Source organism: Procambarus clarkii, chromosome 86 (assembly GCF_040958095.1).
Source record: "Procambarus clarkii isolate CNS0578487 chromosome 86, FALCON_Pclarkii_2.0, whole genome shotgun sequence".
NCBI lineage: Eukaryota > Metazoa > Arthropoda > Malacostraca > Decapoda > Cambaridae > Procambarus > Procambarus clarkii.
Genome location: NC_091235.1, coordinates 15,071,651 through 15,090,597, shown reverse-complemented (window position 1 = coordinate 15,090,597; position 18,947 = coordinate 15,071,651). Strand labels below are relative to the sequence as shown.

At 36.5% G+C, this 18,947-nt stretch overlaps 2 protein-coding genes across 8 annotated transcripts in view; both read right to left on the bottom strand.

Moving 5' to 3' along the window:
* The window catches only part of LOC123768359 (dual specificity protein phosphatase 3), a 35,888-nt gene extending 17,108 nt beyond the window's left edge, over positions 1–18,780 (bottom strand). Inside the window, exon 1 of the mRNA XM_045758815.2 lies at positions 18,723–18,780. The gene's annotated coding sequence lies outside the window, so the exon portion shown is untranslated. The remainder of the gene's footprint in view (positions 1–18,722) is intronic.
* Positions 2,114–18,910, bottom strand: LOC123768369 (dual specificity protein phosphatase 3). 7 transcript variants are annotated; one of them, XM_045758835.2, is made up of 4 exons: positions 18,791–18,910; positions 13,347–13,552; positions 8,975–9,198; positions 2,114–8,787 (listed from the first exon to the last, which is right to left on the bottom strand). In XM_045758835.2, exons 2-4 carry the CDS (start codon positions 13,505–13,507, stop codon positions 8,585–8,587), a joined length of 588 nt encoding a protein of 195 aa, XP_045614791.1. In that variant the 5' UTR covers positions 13,508–13,552; positions 18,791–18,910; the 3' UTR covers positions 2,114–8,584. The 7 variants fall into 7 exon arrangements, with proteins under 7 accessions (XP_045614791.1, XP_045614782.1, XP_045614836.1 ...); XM_045758826.2 differs by having other exon boundaries at positions 13,347–13,582; positions 18,791–18,906; XM_045758880.2 differs by having other exon boundaries at positions 18,813–18,882.
* Positions 18,911–18,947: the final 37 nt, after the last annotated feature.

Genomic DNA, 18,947 nt, shown 5'->3' with positions numbered 1-18,947 from the left:
AACCCTTTAAGATTTGTCTGCCTGCTATACACAATATACTGTAATATATTTTAGCTTTTCTTAATTGTTATAACTGTGCTTCTTAGTTTTATAGTTTTACTCTAGATAGACTTCATCACTCTTAATTTGTATATACACATATCCTTATTTTTCTGATAAGGTTCTTCAATATCATGGTTAACAAGTATTTTGGGCATTTATTGAACAAATCAATTTATATGGTATACTGTGTCCCTGGGCTTCAATAAGTTTTGAAATGCATTATAATTTGCATCTATATTATAATTCAGTATCAAGTTACCCACTGCTGGAGCCCTCAGGCTTGAAGCCTATCAACAGGACTGGGTAACCATTCAGTGGGACTATGAAAAATTTACTAATGTGAACATGATTAGATTAACTTAAGACATGAAAGATCATATGACAGCTGTTATCCATGGAAAAGGTTAATACATCGCTGAAGAAGCTGATATGTGAGAAATCTACAAGTAATGTTGATAAAATATATGCAAAATTTATTAAATGTTGTGGAGAAAAGAGTAATGTAGTGGATGTGGAAAATTTGCTAGAAGGCAAGAGATCGTGGTAATATATCAAACAGGATTGGAAAAAGAGTGGTAAATGTACCACTGTATAAAAATAATACACTACATTAGAACATAGCAAGACTAAGAACTAGAAGCATTACTTTACTATGTGCAGTGGGCAAGAAACTTCTAAAGAGAATAATCAGAAGTAAATGTGGATAAAAATCAAGGCAGTGGAGAGACTCAAATTGTGTGTGAAATTAATGTGAATTGTGAAATGCTAGGTCAATCAGGTTATATTTCTGTACTGGTTTGTGTGACCACTAAAAGAGGAATTTGTACAAGTTGAGAATAGGTTCAATCATAGTAAAAAATGTGACTGGTGCAATGATAGCTCTAATTAATATTAGTAAGAAGATAGGAATAGAAGCAGCCAGATGTTTGGATGCGATAGTAAAGCTGACTGTTATGTATGACTAAGATGATAGTGTGGCATGACCAGGAAATCAAAGCATTCAAACAGTGGTAATGTAGAATCTTACAAGCATGTGTGGTGTCAGGAGAGTAGTATAACGAAAGCACATGTTACAGAGATGTGGAATGCAAAAGACAATAAGCCACAAGATTAAAGAAAAAGCGTACCAAGATGATTTTGGCATGTTGAATGAATGGCTGATGAGACAAGAATGGCTGTCTTGCAAAGAGTGAATTTTAGTAAACATGAGTGTTTGTGGAGGCAGAGAATAAAAGTGAACAACTCACAGTATTGAATATGGTAATGGACAAGACTGAGTGGAAACTATTTGTAAGGAGGAAACATGTTTACTGTTTACATAGTGTATATGACAACTTCTGAGGTACAGCTGATCTTGTGAAGTAAAATGCTTCTCAAGTAGTGATTATTTACAGGCGATGAGTCACAATAACGTGGCTGAAGTATGTTGACCAGACCACACACTAGAAGTTGAAGGGACGACGACGTTTCGGTCCGTCCTGGACCATTCTCAAGTCGATTCAAGTCGAATCGACTTGAGAATGGTCCAGGACGGACCGAAACGTCATCACCCCTTCAACTTCTAGTGTGTGGTCTGGTCAACAGTGATTATTTATCCCTGATGCTGTATATTTTAGTAAGAATGAGATAATGAATGTCTTAGTGAAGCTCATTCAATAAGTTTTTGTAACATTTTATTATTTAATATAAATAACTGTCATTTACTATATTACTCACCTTTTCACCAATGATTCCTCATTACCACCATGAAAGTGGGAACTGGGTAATGATATTTCTTGTACTGTATGTAAATACGACTGGGAAAAGGTTCCAATACTGTCAGACACTCAAAATACTGCAATTGACATAATGTTGCCTTATTGTAATATATTTAGCCATGAGTAAAATCATGTAAATTTGAAAAAGCTGTTAACAAAGGCAATTAGCTTTAGGGAAAGGAATTCACTCAATAAAATGGTAAATACAAACAAAACACCACTTTGGTTGTGTAAAAGATTCACATCCTTGGTTAAAGAGGAATGGTTCCATGCTTCTCTTAACAGCATCTAAAACCACATGCAAGAAAAACTACTTTTATCAAGGTTTTCTTTATTAAAATAATATTTCTTAATGTAAAAAAAAAAAATCTAAATTTTCCTCATAGTGACTTTACTCAAGTTTGGCAAGACAAATTAAGAGTATTTAAACCTTCATATCATAAACCCTCACTGATCACCATATTTAACACACCAATCTTCACATATTTCATTCACTATCATACTAACAATCTACAATATTTTGTTAAAAATAATCACAAAATCAGGCCTTAAATAAGAATATATAATACCAAAAGCACAACAAATAATACATCCAATACTGAAATTAATAAAGGAATGTAGAAAATCATATTAAAGCAAAAAAAAAATGAAGTGTAATGTAATTAACAAACACCAAATTCAATCAATCATGACATCCCAACATTATTTCAAGATACAGTATACAACTCTTAACATTATCAAATGACTAGTAGAGAGAAGCACAATATTGTATACAGTACAGTATTTACAAATAAAATTCCATAATGTTGTAATTTGCTTTACATACACATCCTGTATATTAATACTATACCTAAATCAAATATAAATAATAGATATGAAATTTGTTACAATGAGGCAAAGGTCTTACTCTTGATAAATGGCATTAATAATAATACTGTACTCTGGAAAGTGCCCATCTGCAACCACCAATTTGTTGAAATGTAGTTCAGATATCGTTAGAATTCTATCACGCGGAGAAATCAATTTATAATGGGTACTGTACTGAATTGCACATTACTTACACAGTAACTACTATACATTAATGATTTGGCTTAATTAAATGTTAATTTTAAAAAGAATTGATATTATATATCAATTTTTTTATATATCACAAACTGTTCACAATTTACTAAATACAGTACTGTATATAAAAACTAATATATCTTTACAAAGTTCCTACACTTAATACCACCAAGATAAAATAAATGGCATCATGTTCCCCCCTATATTTAGGCTAGGGGAACCCGCAATTTACTTGGGCATGAAAATAGATACTGCTGTTGACCCCGAGAGCCAGGACTAGCCTTGCAGCTCACACTGTGCGCGTACAACCAATAACAGTTATCATTACTAGATATAAAATTCCACTAAAGATGGGGTAGCCTCTTTTAACTAAAAGATCAAGGCAGTGTTCTGAACAAGAGGCAATATTTATAGATTAAGATACAATTTTAAGCAATTATCCCATTCGTAATTTGTTTTAACTGTGAAAACTTGTGTGGTTTATTTGATGAGGAAAACAAAAACAAATTACTGTATTGTATTTAGATGCTTATAGAGTACATATTGCCAATGTGAAATGATAAATTATACTGGTATGGAAAAATGTTTCTTATATGGCACAAGATAAAATTACTTTAATGATAGGTCTATCAACCCTTTGGCTGTAAAATGTAACACTGGTCCATTTCAAATCATTAAATTTTTGTCCAGGTCCTCTTGATCTTCAAAATAGAAGCTTGGACCCAGTAAAGACTACCATTTATGGATGACAGAATAGTGTCACCTCAGGTGGTAGCACCAAATATTGACAATTATGCCTCATATCTTTGCAATTATGTTTAATTGCTGAAGTAATGTTACATAAGTGTTACTCATGCTGTTCAATCTTCCATATAATCTTTGTTGTATGATGCTAAGAAACTGCTGATGATTTTTGGCATACATCTCCTTTAAATTGTCTGTGCTTGCATGTGTGCATGTGTGGATGGTTCACATTATTGTTTCCCAGTTAGGGACTCAGAAGTACGTTCAGCTTTTAGAGCTGCACTTTTGGCTTCGACAATAACAGGACCGGAGAGCTGGTACAGCCAGAGGTTTAATCAAGTGTCAATGAGTCCTGTGACATTATTATACAGTACAGTACTGTACAAGGAATTTTTTATAATACAGTATTCAATAATGGGATCACATTCAGCACCACCTTTATTTTCTACCTGTATTTCAGGTGATATCTGCTAGTTTTAAGTAAACAAATTTTTACTCTTTTTATATAAAAAACAATCAAGTGTAGAGCTTATTTATCGTCTCAAGGACCTAGAAAGACCTCAGAGTTTGGCTTTACAAAAGAAGTTGATAAGTACATCATCTGTAACATTATAATCCTTCAAAATACTGTAGGATGTAGAGGGAATACTTGCTTACCAAAAATATAATGGACCAGGAGGACTGGTCGGAGACCGGGCCACGGGGACGTTGAGCCTGAAATCATCACAAGGTAACCCCTTATGGTTTTTGTGTGTGACCAACCATCTTCTGTTCTACTAAATTAAACTTAATCATGCCATATAAATTTCAGCAAATTCTAAAAGCATGATTTGTACAGTATATTCAATATATAAAAGTTGTATTCTCCAACTTCATCCCAACTACTTACACAATGTATAGTAGTAGCAGTACAGTATTACACAAAAAAATATTTTATCATACAAAAGGATACAATCAAGAAAACCACAATGAAAAATATGGAGTGCTAATGTAGCTCTTTTTTGTTAGAGATACAGTGAATCCCTTAGACAGCACCTTACACACTGCTGTCTACCCCCATTGGTTGAGCAATTTGTTGACAAATGTAATGCATGATGGTACCTGAATAATGCTTATGATGTAGATGAGGTTTTAAGTCTAATGCAACATCTGAATACATGGAGAAAATTATGATTTTATGTTTAAATTGTTGATTAAAATAGAGTATTAAAATTAGTTAAAGAATTATATGTAAGTAGTTTCTTTATATATAGTATTAATAAGGAATATAATGAAATGCTGACAGCTTTATAAAAACGATAAATGTCAGAGTAAGGTTGAGGAAAGGTTGGGGCAAGGACATCTTTACACAATCGCAGGTTAAGTAGTGTCGTGTTTTTATGAATATGCACTACTACTACTACTAATAAACCTTACAGGGCGCCACTAGGTAAATTTCCTCCAGCCTAATTCAGAGCTTCTAATCACAGCTGTTAGCCCTTCAATCTGCACAGAAGTTTTTTGATCCATGCTAGTAGCCTTCCCATTACTCCTGTGCACTCTCAACTTTCAGACCCAATTGTCTTATTTTGTAGAATCTTGATAACCCTGTCATTTGAACTACAGTAATTACAGTAGAATAAAGATGTATGATGATCATGTTTCGAAACCAAACTACGAGTTCTGTTGTCATATATTTTGAAATATACCCATTTCTGTTTTATTACATTTCTAGTGATTTGGTTACTTCACTGGTCAATTATATTGCTTTGTAGTTCAACTGGTCTTCTCCGTTTCCTTTATGTTAATATGGACTAAATTTATAATTTTCTTAACCTTTGCATTTCCCATTTGCAATAATGCTTAGAAAACAATTCCTAATATAACACAAAAAAGGTGTGCAGACTAAAGCCAATCGAGATTGATGAGAGATCTTCTCTATTTTAAAATTACGTAAGAAACCAAACATTCCAGGTTGTCCTCAACAATCATTCATCCCACAAACATGCCATAGAAGCAGGTGTACCTCAGTGTTATCAGGTTAATAATGTGGAATACTGACTTTAACAAGATCCCATTAAAATTCCAGAGGAATTTTAATACGAATTGGATAGATCCAATTCCAGAGGGATGGATCTATGCAGATTGCATACTTAGTTTTACAGGACACATGAAAGAGAACATTAATCACAATAATAGAACTCTCCAAGCCATTATATCTCGAGAACAACACCGGCAAGTTACTCGTGTTTTGATCTTAGAAAAAGATAATGAATAACCTGACGTAACTCATTGATTAATATGCTTGGAGACAAAAAAAAAAATATCTCCTGTACTAGACATGTGAAAGAAGAAACAGCTAAATGTTAGAGGAAACTTGTATGCCTGCAGAGAGTCGCACATCACCTAAATGCAGAGAGATGTATAATGCTCTAAAATTTCCAAATTAGAATACTCGTGGAGTACTCGGCTAATTTGGGATTCTTTTTTCGTGGACATATTCAATCTCCAACACACAAAGAAATTTGGTTTGTCTAGGCATAAAATAAGTCCACAAAATGCATACCCTACACAGTTCTTCTCTATAACTGCCTCTCTCAACAATAATGCATCAAGTATTAGTGCAGTAATAGTTATAAATGCAATGCGTGACAACCAAATGTTTTCCCTTTGGGGGAAAAAAAAAATGCTATTTCAATGATCATTTCATCCACACTTGCAAAATTATGGAGCTCGTTTGGGAAACAGATCGGAAACTAACTCGTACATTTTGTATATGAATTGATAACACAAAATTATATTTGACTCTGGACAACAACTTTAAGCCCTGGGCAAGCACCTTTTCAATGTTTTGCCCACTCAAATGGGTTGGGAGCATATGGAATCAGAGATCAATCATACAAGAGACAAACTGACTGTTGTGACACACAGAAGTGCTTCAAAACTTCCTTCAAATGATGTTTGACAACAACGAAACGTTAAACAACACTAAACAAGCTAAGCACCAACTATCTCGTTCACCACCAGGTGATGACCCTACTGACAAGAGGGCAGGTGACCTCACTTTTTACGTGATGCTACCGAGATCAGCTTTACCTTTGTTAGAAACCAGACTAAAAATATGTTAACCTGGCTATCTTGAAGTGAGCTTTACCTATGTAAATAAATAATTATAGTTACAGGATGAGAGCTATGATGCTCTGTCTTCCCAGTTGTCTTTGTCATGTGACTAAAACAACAGATGGTTTTGGCATTCACTGCCATCTCACTTAACTTATTTCAACCTTCTATAAGTCTGTTCACTTCAGTGTGTTTGTTGGTTTATACTGTGTCAGGGACTTTGACTGCTACATCATCTGAGTTTAAGGGTTATCTTTCCTGACATTGAGTGCAATGATCATTGTCACCAGTGATCTTCTCAGAGGCTGTCGTCTTTCTTCCAGATATGGACCAATTCCTACAGTTTGATTGTTTTAGGAAGTACAGTATTCTGCAAATTATTTGTCGAATGAAGCTCTAGGGTTAGATCAGATTACATCTCAATAATAATACTCAACTATAATACTCTCAAGTTAGACTTTAGGTACGTAAAGTATGGTACTCTCTCGTTATCTCGTACTGATTTTGCTACGTGCAGTTTTGCTAGATGTACAGTACCTGTTTTTAAATTTTTATTGTAATCCAAAGTTTTTCTGACACTTCTCTTGATGGGTCCAGGGTAATTTTTATCCTGGTATGTTTGTTGTCACTGCACTATCTTGTATGAAACACCTTATTTGGAAGCTTAAGGGGTGACCATTCATTTGTGAGCTCACATTTTGCATTACAAAATTTTGAATCTGTAGTGGCTGCTGGAAGGGTCTTTGAGTGAAGTTTCTTCTTCTAGCTAGGCAAAATTCAAGGCTTCAATTCTCACTATCTGTGCCAAGTAGTATTTGGTCCTTCAGCCTCTTCTAATTTGGCCGGTGGCTGATATGGCCGCTCTAAAGCTATTCCTTGTCCTGCTTTACAGCTCCTCTTGATTAAGGCACCTAGACAGCCTAGGATCTTGGGTTCATGGGCACCAGGGAAGGTAGTGATGGATACAGGGACAGGAACCCACTAGGGTATGTCCGGTGACTTGTTACCTGTTCCAAACTCAACCATTCCTCTTTTTCTTTAGGAGCCTTTGGCCTTTGGAGAGAGAAAGGCCTCAAAACCTGACTACTTCTTTGACACCCCATCTGATGGGTTCAGCACTGTGACCAGGTTCCAACCCTGGCACCTCTCCAAGAATTGTACTTTATTTATTTTACACAACTATAGAAGAAGACTAAATCTCTGGAACAGATAACAGTTTCAAATATAAAATAGGTGAGCTCACATACTGCATGCAAGGATGCATTCAAAGCTTATTATTGAATGACACAACACTCCATTAAAAATAGATGAAGTCTGATATTTAAATATAAGGGATTATCTTTATAGTTTATAAAATGTAACAATAAATGAATATGATACAATTGTAAAACATAATATGCAGTACACACACACACACAAACAAATAGATACTGGTAATCCCACACAGTTATACTGTACCTGTATATATAATTTACAATCTTTCTAACTATATTACAGGATTCAAAAGGCTACATACATTATTATACAAGTGTAGATTTATTGTGAAATTGGTATAAACAGCAATTCCATAACACAAATATCTGAAACATGAACATACTTTAGACAATTTTTTTTACTGTAACAATGATATAATTACATAATAAAGTACTGTACTAAAAGAAGCAATTGTCACAAGTTTTTCAAACTTTATAGAAACAGAATGAAAAGCAATTCAAAGTATTTTATGTTCCAGTTCACATCAACCATCATCATTGCATTCCTTTGAATGTAAATAAAGTTTTAGGTAATACTTAGTACAATATTAATAGTGTCCAAAGAGAAAAAGACAATGAAATCAATGTTTAAAAGCACCTCTGAACTGTTAGAAGATATAAACCAAACTAAAGTTTTCCACGTTCCTTGGAAAGCTTGTTATCAAGATCTGCCAACTGACTGAGGAACCCATCATTAGGGTATATGGCTCTGTTTTTACGTAGCGTTTGTATTGCCTCAATAGCCGTCATATTCTTTACCATCATGAGATAGGCTGCTGCGACTGTGGCTGAACGGGAAATACCCATGAAGCAGTGTACCAGCACTTTTCCTATAAAGAAATAGAAACAAAGGACTGCAATCATCTTCTGTAACACACAAGAGTGAAGATAACAGAAAATATTTGCCAAAAATATTATATTTACAACTTATTTGTATACTATGCAGAAATAGGTAATCTCTAGTGATGAAGTTTTATCTGATGTTGACATATTGAATGGTAAAATCCTTTTACTCACCACCACTTGAGAGGGCATCATCGATGAACTGGGACCCACTGTCAAAAAACTGGGATATATTTGCAGATGCTATATCAAGGAGCTTCATGCCCATATACTTTATTCCAACATCTTTATAAAATTCAGCATCAGTATCCACTGTAGCAAATTTATTACCTTGTGCAGCATTTAAAACATGTGTTATGCCAACCTTCTTCAGATACTCTTTGTTCTTTGCTGCAGCACTGAAAAACAAACCTTAAATTACAACACAAATTGAAGTACAAAACCAGATTTACTTCAATAATAATAATTTAAGTTCACATACAACAACTTGGTGAACTAGAAGGCTATACTTTGGGTTCTAGAACTAGAACCATGCCCAACTACCAGCCTTTGGGTATAAACCACTGCACTGTGCTGAGCACCTTAAAGCGCAAGATCTGGGGTGCACAGAGCCATATGGCACTTTTAGGTATACCTCGAGGTTACCTTGAGGTGATTTTGGGGCTTAGCGACCCTGTGGCCCGGTTGTCGACCAGACCTCCGTATCTATAGGAAGCGATTCAAAACTCCCGCGGCTAAATGAGGCTCACATGTGCCTCAGGACTCCAGTAAACAGATGCCATCTTGAGAAAATTTTGTCAGCATCCGTATTTGCTGTGAGAGCCTCAGTACTGAGATAGCAACCAAGGCTGGCGCATGCAGGAGTAGCACTAAGCACCGCTGTGCAGCTAGGGGCCCACAGCACCACTTATTAACAGTGAATAAAATAGGTAACTAATTATTTTGCATTGATAGTGTCATAGATTATCCTGATTTTGATAACGACTATGTATTCACTATTATCTGGATGTTGTACAATGTTAGTTATGATATTCACAGCATGAGGTAGAGAAACAGCATCCAGCCATTGTTTCCTGCATCTACCTATCATGAAACTACCTCATGTTCCTTCACAATATAACACTTGTGGAAATGGATTCATATTCAAAATTTTTGTGATAGGAATGTGGTAATAACACCAGTTTTGTAGCCTCATTTTCTGTCTGAAGGCGTAATTGAAACAAGGCATGCTCAGGTTGTTGTGATGAAGGATACTCTTAACAGACACAAAAAAGACTGTGTTGGTTATTCTCAGACCATTAACCAACACACAGAATCTGATGCTTATCCACCACCAAAAATGGATGATATGGTCCATAATCATGCAAATTACAATGTGATTTCTACATCTGACTTGAGGAGTGCTCATCACCAAGTTCCAATCAAGGAATCTGACAAGTAGTGCACAGCTTCTGAAGCTGTTAGGAGGCTGTATCACTTCTGTAGAATACCATTTATTGTTACAAATAGAGTTGCTGCTTTTCAATGTTTGATGGACAAACTTAGAAGAAAATCTCATGAATACTTTACCCTACTTGGATAACATTACAATCACTGGACATACCCAGGCTGAACATGATGAACATCTCCAAAAATTTCTAGAAGTAATTGATCACAGAAACCTGACACTTAATGAATCTAAATCTGTGAAATTGGTATTCTCCATTAATGTTCTCAGCTGTTGTGTAAGGAGATCCAGAGAAGCCTGATCCAGAGAAGATGTATCTGCTTCAAGAATTACCACCACTTATGAATGTAGGGTCTGAGGCCACTGGGGATGTTAGCTTATGCTAAATGAATCCCCAATTTTTCAGGCATGATTCAAACTTTGGTAAAAATCAAGACGTTTCCACTGGGTGAAGCAGCCTTCTCAGCATTTATGTCTTATAAAACGACTTGTGGATGCAACTCTAAAATCCGTCGATGATAACCTGACATTTGTGGAGTGTGATGCCGCAAAAGTTGCCACTTGGCAGTCTTGAACCAAGGTGGCCATCCTATTGCAGTTATGTCCAGTACTATGCATATTACTGAACTACATTATTAAACAGTATAGAAAGAGGCTATCACCATTATAAATGGCAGTGCGGAAATGGTGCAGCCATTCCCCAGCTAAGCGTCATTTTGTGCCGATTACTGACCAAAGCTCTGTAGCATTTATGCTGGACAACAGAAGGTTAACTCTAATAAAGAATACCAAAATGCATCCTTCAGCTATACTGTACATTACTGTCCTGGTTAAAAAAAAAAGGGACAACCTGATAGATACACTGATCAGAAAATTCTGCTGTTCAACATTTCTAACATCAACTTATCTCAAATTCATAGTGGGCTCTGCCATCCTGGGGTGACTCGGCTCTTACATTTTATGAGATCAAAATCATCCTTTGCTTGAAGACGTAAAAGAAACATGTGCATCTTGCAAAGTTTGCACAGAATTAAAGCCCCAGTTTTACTACTAACGAGAAGCAATGCTCGACAAGGTTTCTCAACGTATAGAGTAGGTCAGCATTAATATCCGGGGGCCTCTACCATGAGGGACCTGTAATCCTTATATGCTAACAATCATTGAGTATTTATGCGTTTCTTTTTCACACAATGACTGCGATCAAATGCCTCAAAGCAATATTTAGCTTCGGTGTAATGACCAACTTTATGTCCCAGGAGTTCAAGGCATACCTTTTTCAAATGAGTGTTGTAACAAGCAGGACAATTCCCTTAACATTCCACAGGAAATGCACAGGTCAAATGGTATAACGGCATCATGTGAAAGGCTATTCATCAAACACCGAAATTGCACAATTTAGCAGAATAACATTTGGAATTGCTGTTTCCAGATGCACTACACTCCATTAGATCTCTTATCTACTTTAACACAAGCCCCAAGCAAGCAGTATTTATTTAAAATTTAATTGATGCTCAACTCACTGAAGTTAATTACCATCATGACTTATGTCCCTTGATCCAGCGCTACTTCAATGTTTTGTTAGATTTAGTAAGGCTGACCCTTCTAGTTGACCAGGTTGAGCTCAATGATGTAAATCAAACTTATGCAAGCCTTATCTATCCAGATGGATGATAATCTACTTTATCTGTGTGATTTGACTCCATGTCCATTGATTCTGACAACTCCGATGAAGCAACATGATGCTGGGCCTGATCACAAGAATCAGCGCTGTCATGTCCGTAACATTGGGATGAGAATGATGGACTTCCCAGCTACACCTAGTACTCAAGAGTGTGAATCACCATATGGGATACCCGTGACAATGATCCACATTCTCGAGGAAGACGAAGAATGTCTACCCAGGTACTGAAGCCTTCTCTCCCAATCGTTATAGCTGGGATTAATTAAGATGATGTAGTGTAGTACTTAGTGTGACGATGAGAAGTATTCATTTGTCTGTTTTATTCACTTACTACTAGCAAACAATCTAAAGGAAGAAAAAATCCAGCGTTGACTGTAATGAAATGCCCATTTTCTGGGCGAGCTCCGGAGGCTCACTGAAGCTATCCAAACCGATACGTACAATATTAGTTTGGGATCATCAGTAACGGGAGTTCAGTGCCTACCGGAGACCATGACTTAGAACCATGTTTGCTTAGAGAGGTGCAGGGAGCAATGGCCTATGAGCACTCTACATTTAAAGTATGTCATACTTGCCATCGACTGGGGAAGGCACCCAGAAAGATAGGAAAAACAAAAACCCCAAGCTGGTAAAAATTGCAACCTATTAAAAGCTTGTAAAAATCATCCAACTACCGTGCATACAGTACTTGTTAGTGCCCCCTCCCCCCCCCTAAAAAAAAAAGTGGGGTAGGGGGGAGCCAATCAGGCAGGCCAGCCTCTCCACCCTTCAGTTCTTGAATGATGAAGAACTGCCGAATGAATGTCGGGGAGCTTCTGGGGCTCAACCAGAAAATGCCCCCCCCCCCCCCAAAAAAAAGGTGCTAACGAGTATGCATGCTAGTTGGATGATGCTTTTCTTGTCTTTTATTGGGAAGGGGGGGGGGGGGGGGAATTTTGCCTTGTTCGGACAAAAGTTGCAATTTTCACCAGCTTGGGGTTTGTTTTGTTTTGCCTATCTTTCTGGGTGCCTTTCCCAGTCGATGGCAAGTATGACATACTGTACTCTAAATGTAGAGTGCTCATAGGCCATTGCTCCCTGTGCCTCTCCGAGGGGACCAGGTTGTGGCTCGTGGTCTCCGGTAGGCACAGAACTCTCGTGACTGATGACTCTAAACTAATATTGCACATTTCAGTCTGGATAGCTTCAAAAAGCCTCCGGGGCTTCCCATAGAAATGCGTGTGATATTTCTAAATTTCATATTTACTAGACAATTTTTTTTTGTTGTAGGATTGTTGTTGGTTGCAATTCCTTTTTTGTACAAATGTTTTATATATTTTAGATAGTATGTAGTGAACTATGCCTAATAAAGATGAATTGTAGTACAGTATTCAAGAACATTATTATAAATGAACAAACAAATATATAATTACACTTACAGGTCACCAATGTAGAGCCCTGGGTAGCACTCATCCATGCACACCCCAAAAGCCGATGAGATTTTTTCTTCATAGCCAGATAACGGCCTGTAGACTGGTTGTATCTGTTGTATGGCCCTCAGAATATCCTTGCAGGTTGTCAGTTTGGAAGAATCAGCCATGATGTCACAAGACAATAAAGTTTGTCCTCACCAATCTGTATTTCTCTTCCAAAATAAATTTTTCAAGTAAGCCTACTACAAAAAAAATTCAAAATTTTCAGAATTAGTATAGTAATTTATAATTGTTTCATAGGTTAACTTATAGTTTGCAAGCTTCTGGAAGGATGCCAGTCTCCAGACATCTACATAGAAAAACCTATTGCATACACACCATTGTACAAAACAAAATCACAAAAAATACCACTAACTCTTTGAATATACTGTACTATACTACAAAAAAATATTGAAACATGTAAGATATATAAAAGAAACAATTCAAATTAATATTATAACCTTACTTTTCCATGATTCAGTGAATGTTTCTTCCATAAAAATTAAGTGACATTTTTTCATGTATTTTATTTAATATGTTCTTTTTTGTTTCACTGATATATTTTTTAAACTGCAGCATAACATTGTAGTAGACACCTAGAGAAGTGCATTTTGGATATGAATAGTGTCCGAGATTGCTTTTCATAATTATCTTTCTTTGTGGTCTCCAAACACTAAACTCTAAATATATAAAACCAAATATATTATTACCTAATTATTTCAATGTTTCTGATTTTGTCTTAGTTTTTTTTGCAGTAATATTATTCAATACAGTGAATTGTGATATATTTATATAATAAAATGTGTGAACCATCGCTGTACTCAAAATTATGGTGTGCATATTGGTGATGTTCATAAAACATTCAATTATTATGTTCATAAAACAATAAACAAATAGTTTTGCTGTTATTACACTATATACACAGGTTATATATAAGTATCTGCACGTTTTGCTCACCATAACGAACCACTAAGTTGGTATTGCGAGTCAAAATGCAACGAGGAGTGACCGCCACACACCAGCCTGCCACTCCCTCCCTCAACAACACCTCACTTGCCCTCATTCTCCTCCTACAATACTGTTTTTGCATTTATTCACTATACACAGATGTTATATGTAAGTATTTACATGTTTTGTTCACCATAACTGTACATCTAAGCTTGTATGGTGAGTAAAGGCACAAAGACGTAGCTACTCACACAGTCAGCTGGTGGCTGCCACCCTCAAGGTCAGACGCACTAATATTTTTCCTCCAACAATACTGCTTGTGGTGTTATTACGCTATATACACACATTATATATAAGTATCTACCCGTTTTATTCACCATACCTGTACAAATAAGCTGGTATGGTGGCCAAAGACTATAGTGGCCACCATTGTCAGGCAGCATCTTATGAGCTCTCATATTTCTTTTACATTAATGACTTGCCAAATGTCTCAGACATTCTTGAACCAATACTATTTAATGACGATATTGCACGAGCTCAGTTATCCGAAAACCGTTGAACTGAATATTTGGGTTATGCAGCCAAAATCATGTCTTGGATAATTTTTTTAGCAAAACTTCGCCATATCCAGACAGAAATCCAGATAACTGGAGATTAGGTTAAGTAAATTTTCAAGAGCCACACATTTCAAGATCTACAGTATCAAACAAGATGATGAGCTACAACAAGGTGAGCTGAAGTTTGTTTTAAAATATTATTTTTTATTTATAGGGTGTGAAAATTTGAATTATGTTGGTTGTGGTACAAAAAAAAAAAAAAAAATGGTGAATATGGCAAGTTTTGGACATCCCCAATAAGAATTCTGCTTATCTGATGACGGGTCCTTCCCATATAGTCAATATCTGAGAGCTTGAGCTGTACTACCTTCATCTTTTCAAATCTCAATCCATAGTCTCTAAATAATATTGCAAATAACAAGATGAAAAGAAGTAAATATGTCAGCCAACAAACTCACACTAAGCTTAGCAAGCTACATTTTATTTGGAAACAAATTACTGAACAAAATACAGATAGACCGTGTCAACATTAATAGTAAAAATTAGGGAAAGTTACTTGACCTATACATAGACAAAACTAAACATTGTCTTGTCCTACTGAGACTAACAAAACCATATTCCTAAATTCTAATACTATTTTTCAAACTCTTCCTATATAAATGTAACAACTCGTCAGCATCACACCAGAAATAAATATCTTTGATATTCCCAGTCAGACCAAATCTATACAAATACCGTGCAAATAAAATTACCAATTACATGGAACTCACTCCCCAATGAATTAAAAAAATTGTCCAACTTTTACTTTATTTAAAAGTATCCCTTCTGTGAAATTTATACCAAACTTCACCCTCACCCCTCACCGAATGTTACTAACTCACTCAGTATCTTGTGCTACCCAATATGTTTCAATGTAGAAGCATAACTTATTTTATCACTATGCTGAAGTTTTGAGTGAATTAAAATTCTGTTACAATTACACTTGTTATCTTAAGGACCTGCATAAAATGCTATGTATGCTAGTGACTTTGCAAAACTGTACTACTTAATCACCAACTTGTGTAGTTTCACAACCCTTTGTACCTTCTTGTACTGTATACTGTATATATATCAGGGTCCCAGTAGTACAGTTGGGTTCGTTCTCAATGCACACTCGAGAATTCCGGGTCTGAATCCCACACGGGGCAGAAATGGTTGGGCACATTTCCTTTCATCTAATGTACCTGTTCACCTAGCAGTAAGTAGGTACCCAGGAGTTAGTCAGCTTGTTGTTGGGTTGCATGCTGGGCAGGGTCAGTAATTGGACCTTGGGAAAGACCCCTCGATAAAAGTTTAATGTGTACGAATACACACTGGCTTCCTGTTCCCTGACAATTAATTATTATACAGTATTATATATACGTTATATATAAATAAAATAGATTTATGTACAGATACATATTAATTAATCATTAACACGTTCTGATGTATATTTTATAAATAGAATAATTATTGTTAATATTATACTGTACAGTATATACATTAGGACACAAAGCTGTATTTGATAAATAAAATTATGTTAAAAACGTTAAGTATACAGTACCATACATGAATATAAAACAAATAATTTGACCTTGTTAATCAGTATATATTTAAGGGGATTATTCAGGAGTAACAAAAAATGGTACTCTTATTAAAATCAACTAATATAGTCCAAGTTTTCCTTCCATTTTTTACCAAAAATTATATATTCAAATATTAATAAACTATATACCATAATTATTAGTTTAGCATGTTAGCCACCATAACATTTTTATCAAGCTTTAATAAAATGTATTCAAAATGTACAAATATTAACCTGATGTTTGGAGAGTGCAATCCCATTTTTTTATTATAGCCAATATCTTAATTACTGAACAATTTAGGGCAACATTACATTCATTTCATAGAATACAGTTCAGTTCGTACACATATACTGTACATAGTGGGCACAAAAGCAGCATGAGTGGGCATTTAATAGACTAGATGTATTTAGACTTCACAACTAGGGTAAGGTTGCCAGTTTTCAGCCAGTCATTGGCCACCTGCAACTAAAAAAATAAAACTAGTTCTTACAACATTGGATAATGCTAAACCCCCAAAATAAGTGGGTGTTTAGCATTATCTAAATGCTTCTATCAACATGCTGAAATATTTAAGATAAATAAAAAGAAACTCGAGTAATTATCAAAAGAAGGCACCAAGCCAGAACGGCTGTAAGACTAAGGTGATTTTGTTTCACGACTCCAAAATTCTGGTGCATCTATAAACTGGCGACTTTACCCTCTCTATTAGTTTTCATTCAAGTAGTTCATTTCAGATACAGTATTTCCACACCATCGTACCTCCTTTCTGTAAAGTATGTTATTTAACATACTGTAGTATATATAGTACTGTACTGTACACGATTCTTATTCAAATAACACACATCATTGATAAATCCCTAAATTTAAAACAATCTAACAGCCACTAACACTATTAAAAGGCAACTTGTAAAGTAGGCTTCGTGAGTGATCATCATTGAACCCACAACTGGCTCAGATAATACAAATTCATACATCATGGTGCATGACAAAAAATGCTTCATAAAACTAATACAAAAAAAAATGGCATGTCACTTTGAGCATGAGGTAATTACAGATGGAGATTTAAGCCAATTAAAAGTTAAAAGTTTAATTGATCTCTAGAGGAATTAATACAAATAAACAACTAGCATATTTTGATGCCATTTCAGTATTTTTAAAGATCCCTCAGAATAAAACAACTGACATCCTCTCAAATAAGAGCTGTATACACTTAATAACCCAACTAACATGCTATTGGCTGAATTTGTTGAGCTGGTAGGAGTATACACAGCATTTCGAATGGTTAATTGACCTTCTCAAATGAGCAGGTGAAGGTGATTATTTGTAGTACATTCTTGGCTCGACTCCCTGCACCTTGCATTATCTAAACACATTAGTTCTTGACCTTGGGAGCTTGCCCGTGACCATGGTTCTTGACAGCGTGCCGTGACCAAGGTTCTTGACCTTGACAGTGTGCCATGACTAAGGTTATTGACCTTGACAGCGTGCCATGACCAAGGTTATTGACCTTGACAGCTTGCCCATGACCAAGGTTATTGACCTTGACAGCGTGCCATAACCAAGGTTATTGACCTTGACAGCGTGCCATGACCAAGGTTATTGACCTTGACAGCTTGCCCATGACCAAGGTTATTGACCTTGACAGCGTGCCGTGATCAAGGTTCTTGACCTTGACAGTTTGCCCATGACTAAGGTTATTGACCTTGACAGCGTGCCGTGACCAAGGTTCTTGACCTTGACAGCTTGCCTGTGACCAACGTTCTTGACAGCTTGCCCATGACCAAGGTTCTTGACAGCTTGCCCGTGACCAAAGTTCCTGACAGCATGCCCGTGACCAAGGTTCCTGACAACATGCCCGTGACCAAGGTTCCTGACAGCTTGCTCGTGACCAAGGTTCCTGACAGCTTGCCCGTGACCCAAGGTTCTTGACCTTGCCAGCTTGACCTTGGGAGGAGCTGACCGTGAACGTGTACCCACCTATTTATAACCCACCCTCGCGATAAGACAACCGTCTAATTATAACGACCAAAAATGCACAAGCATGAAGCGAGACACTGTATTTAGCCAGGCCACCCACGGCTCCAGTAGGTCCACCTGCTGCAGGCCTCAGCAGGAGCAGTAGCAGGGAGCAGCAGCAGCAGGTTCTTAACAAGATAAGGAGGGATGAGGAGGGCTGCCTACCTCATGCAAGCACGGCTCAACCTGCCCACACCACACTCCTATCACACACACACCAGTCGCCCTCCGTCGTGCAGGGTAAACCACCACCAGGGCACGCACATGCAATATTGACAACACTTACTGAGACGCGACGTAAAAGATACCTAAAAATAGGCCAGGAGGCGACATGAGAGGCGCAAACCCTTCCACCTTCACCACACGCATGCGCTCTCATACCTCATCACTTCCTCTTACACGCCCTCATCACTCATACTCACACTCACTACACTTCAAACGCT

What these genes read in the sequence shown, in the direction of transcription:
- LOC123768369 (XM_045758835.2), bottom strand. Translation starts at nt 13,507, where the DNA reads ATGGCTGATTCTTCCAAACTGACAACCTGCAAGGATATTCTGAGGGCC. An exon ending in GGGCTCTACATTGGTGACCT is followed by an intron (nt 9,199 to 13,346) that starts GTAAGTGTAATT and finishes TTTGTTTTTCAG; the next exon opens with TGCTGCAGCAAAGAACAAAG. An exon ending in TGATGCCCTCTCAAGTGGTG is followed by an intron (nt 8,788 to 8,974) that starts GTGAGTAAAAGG and finishes ATTTCTTTATAG; the next exon opens with GAAAAGTGCTGGTACACTGC.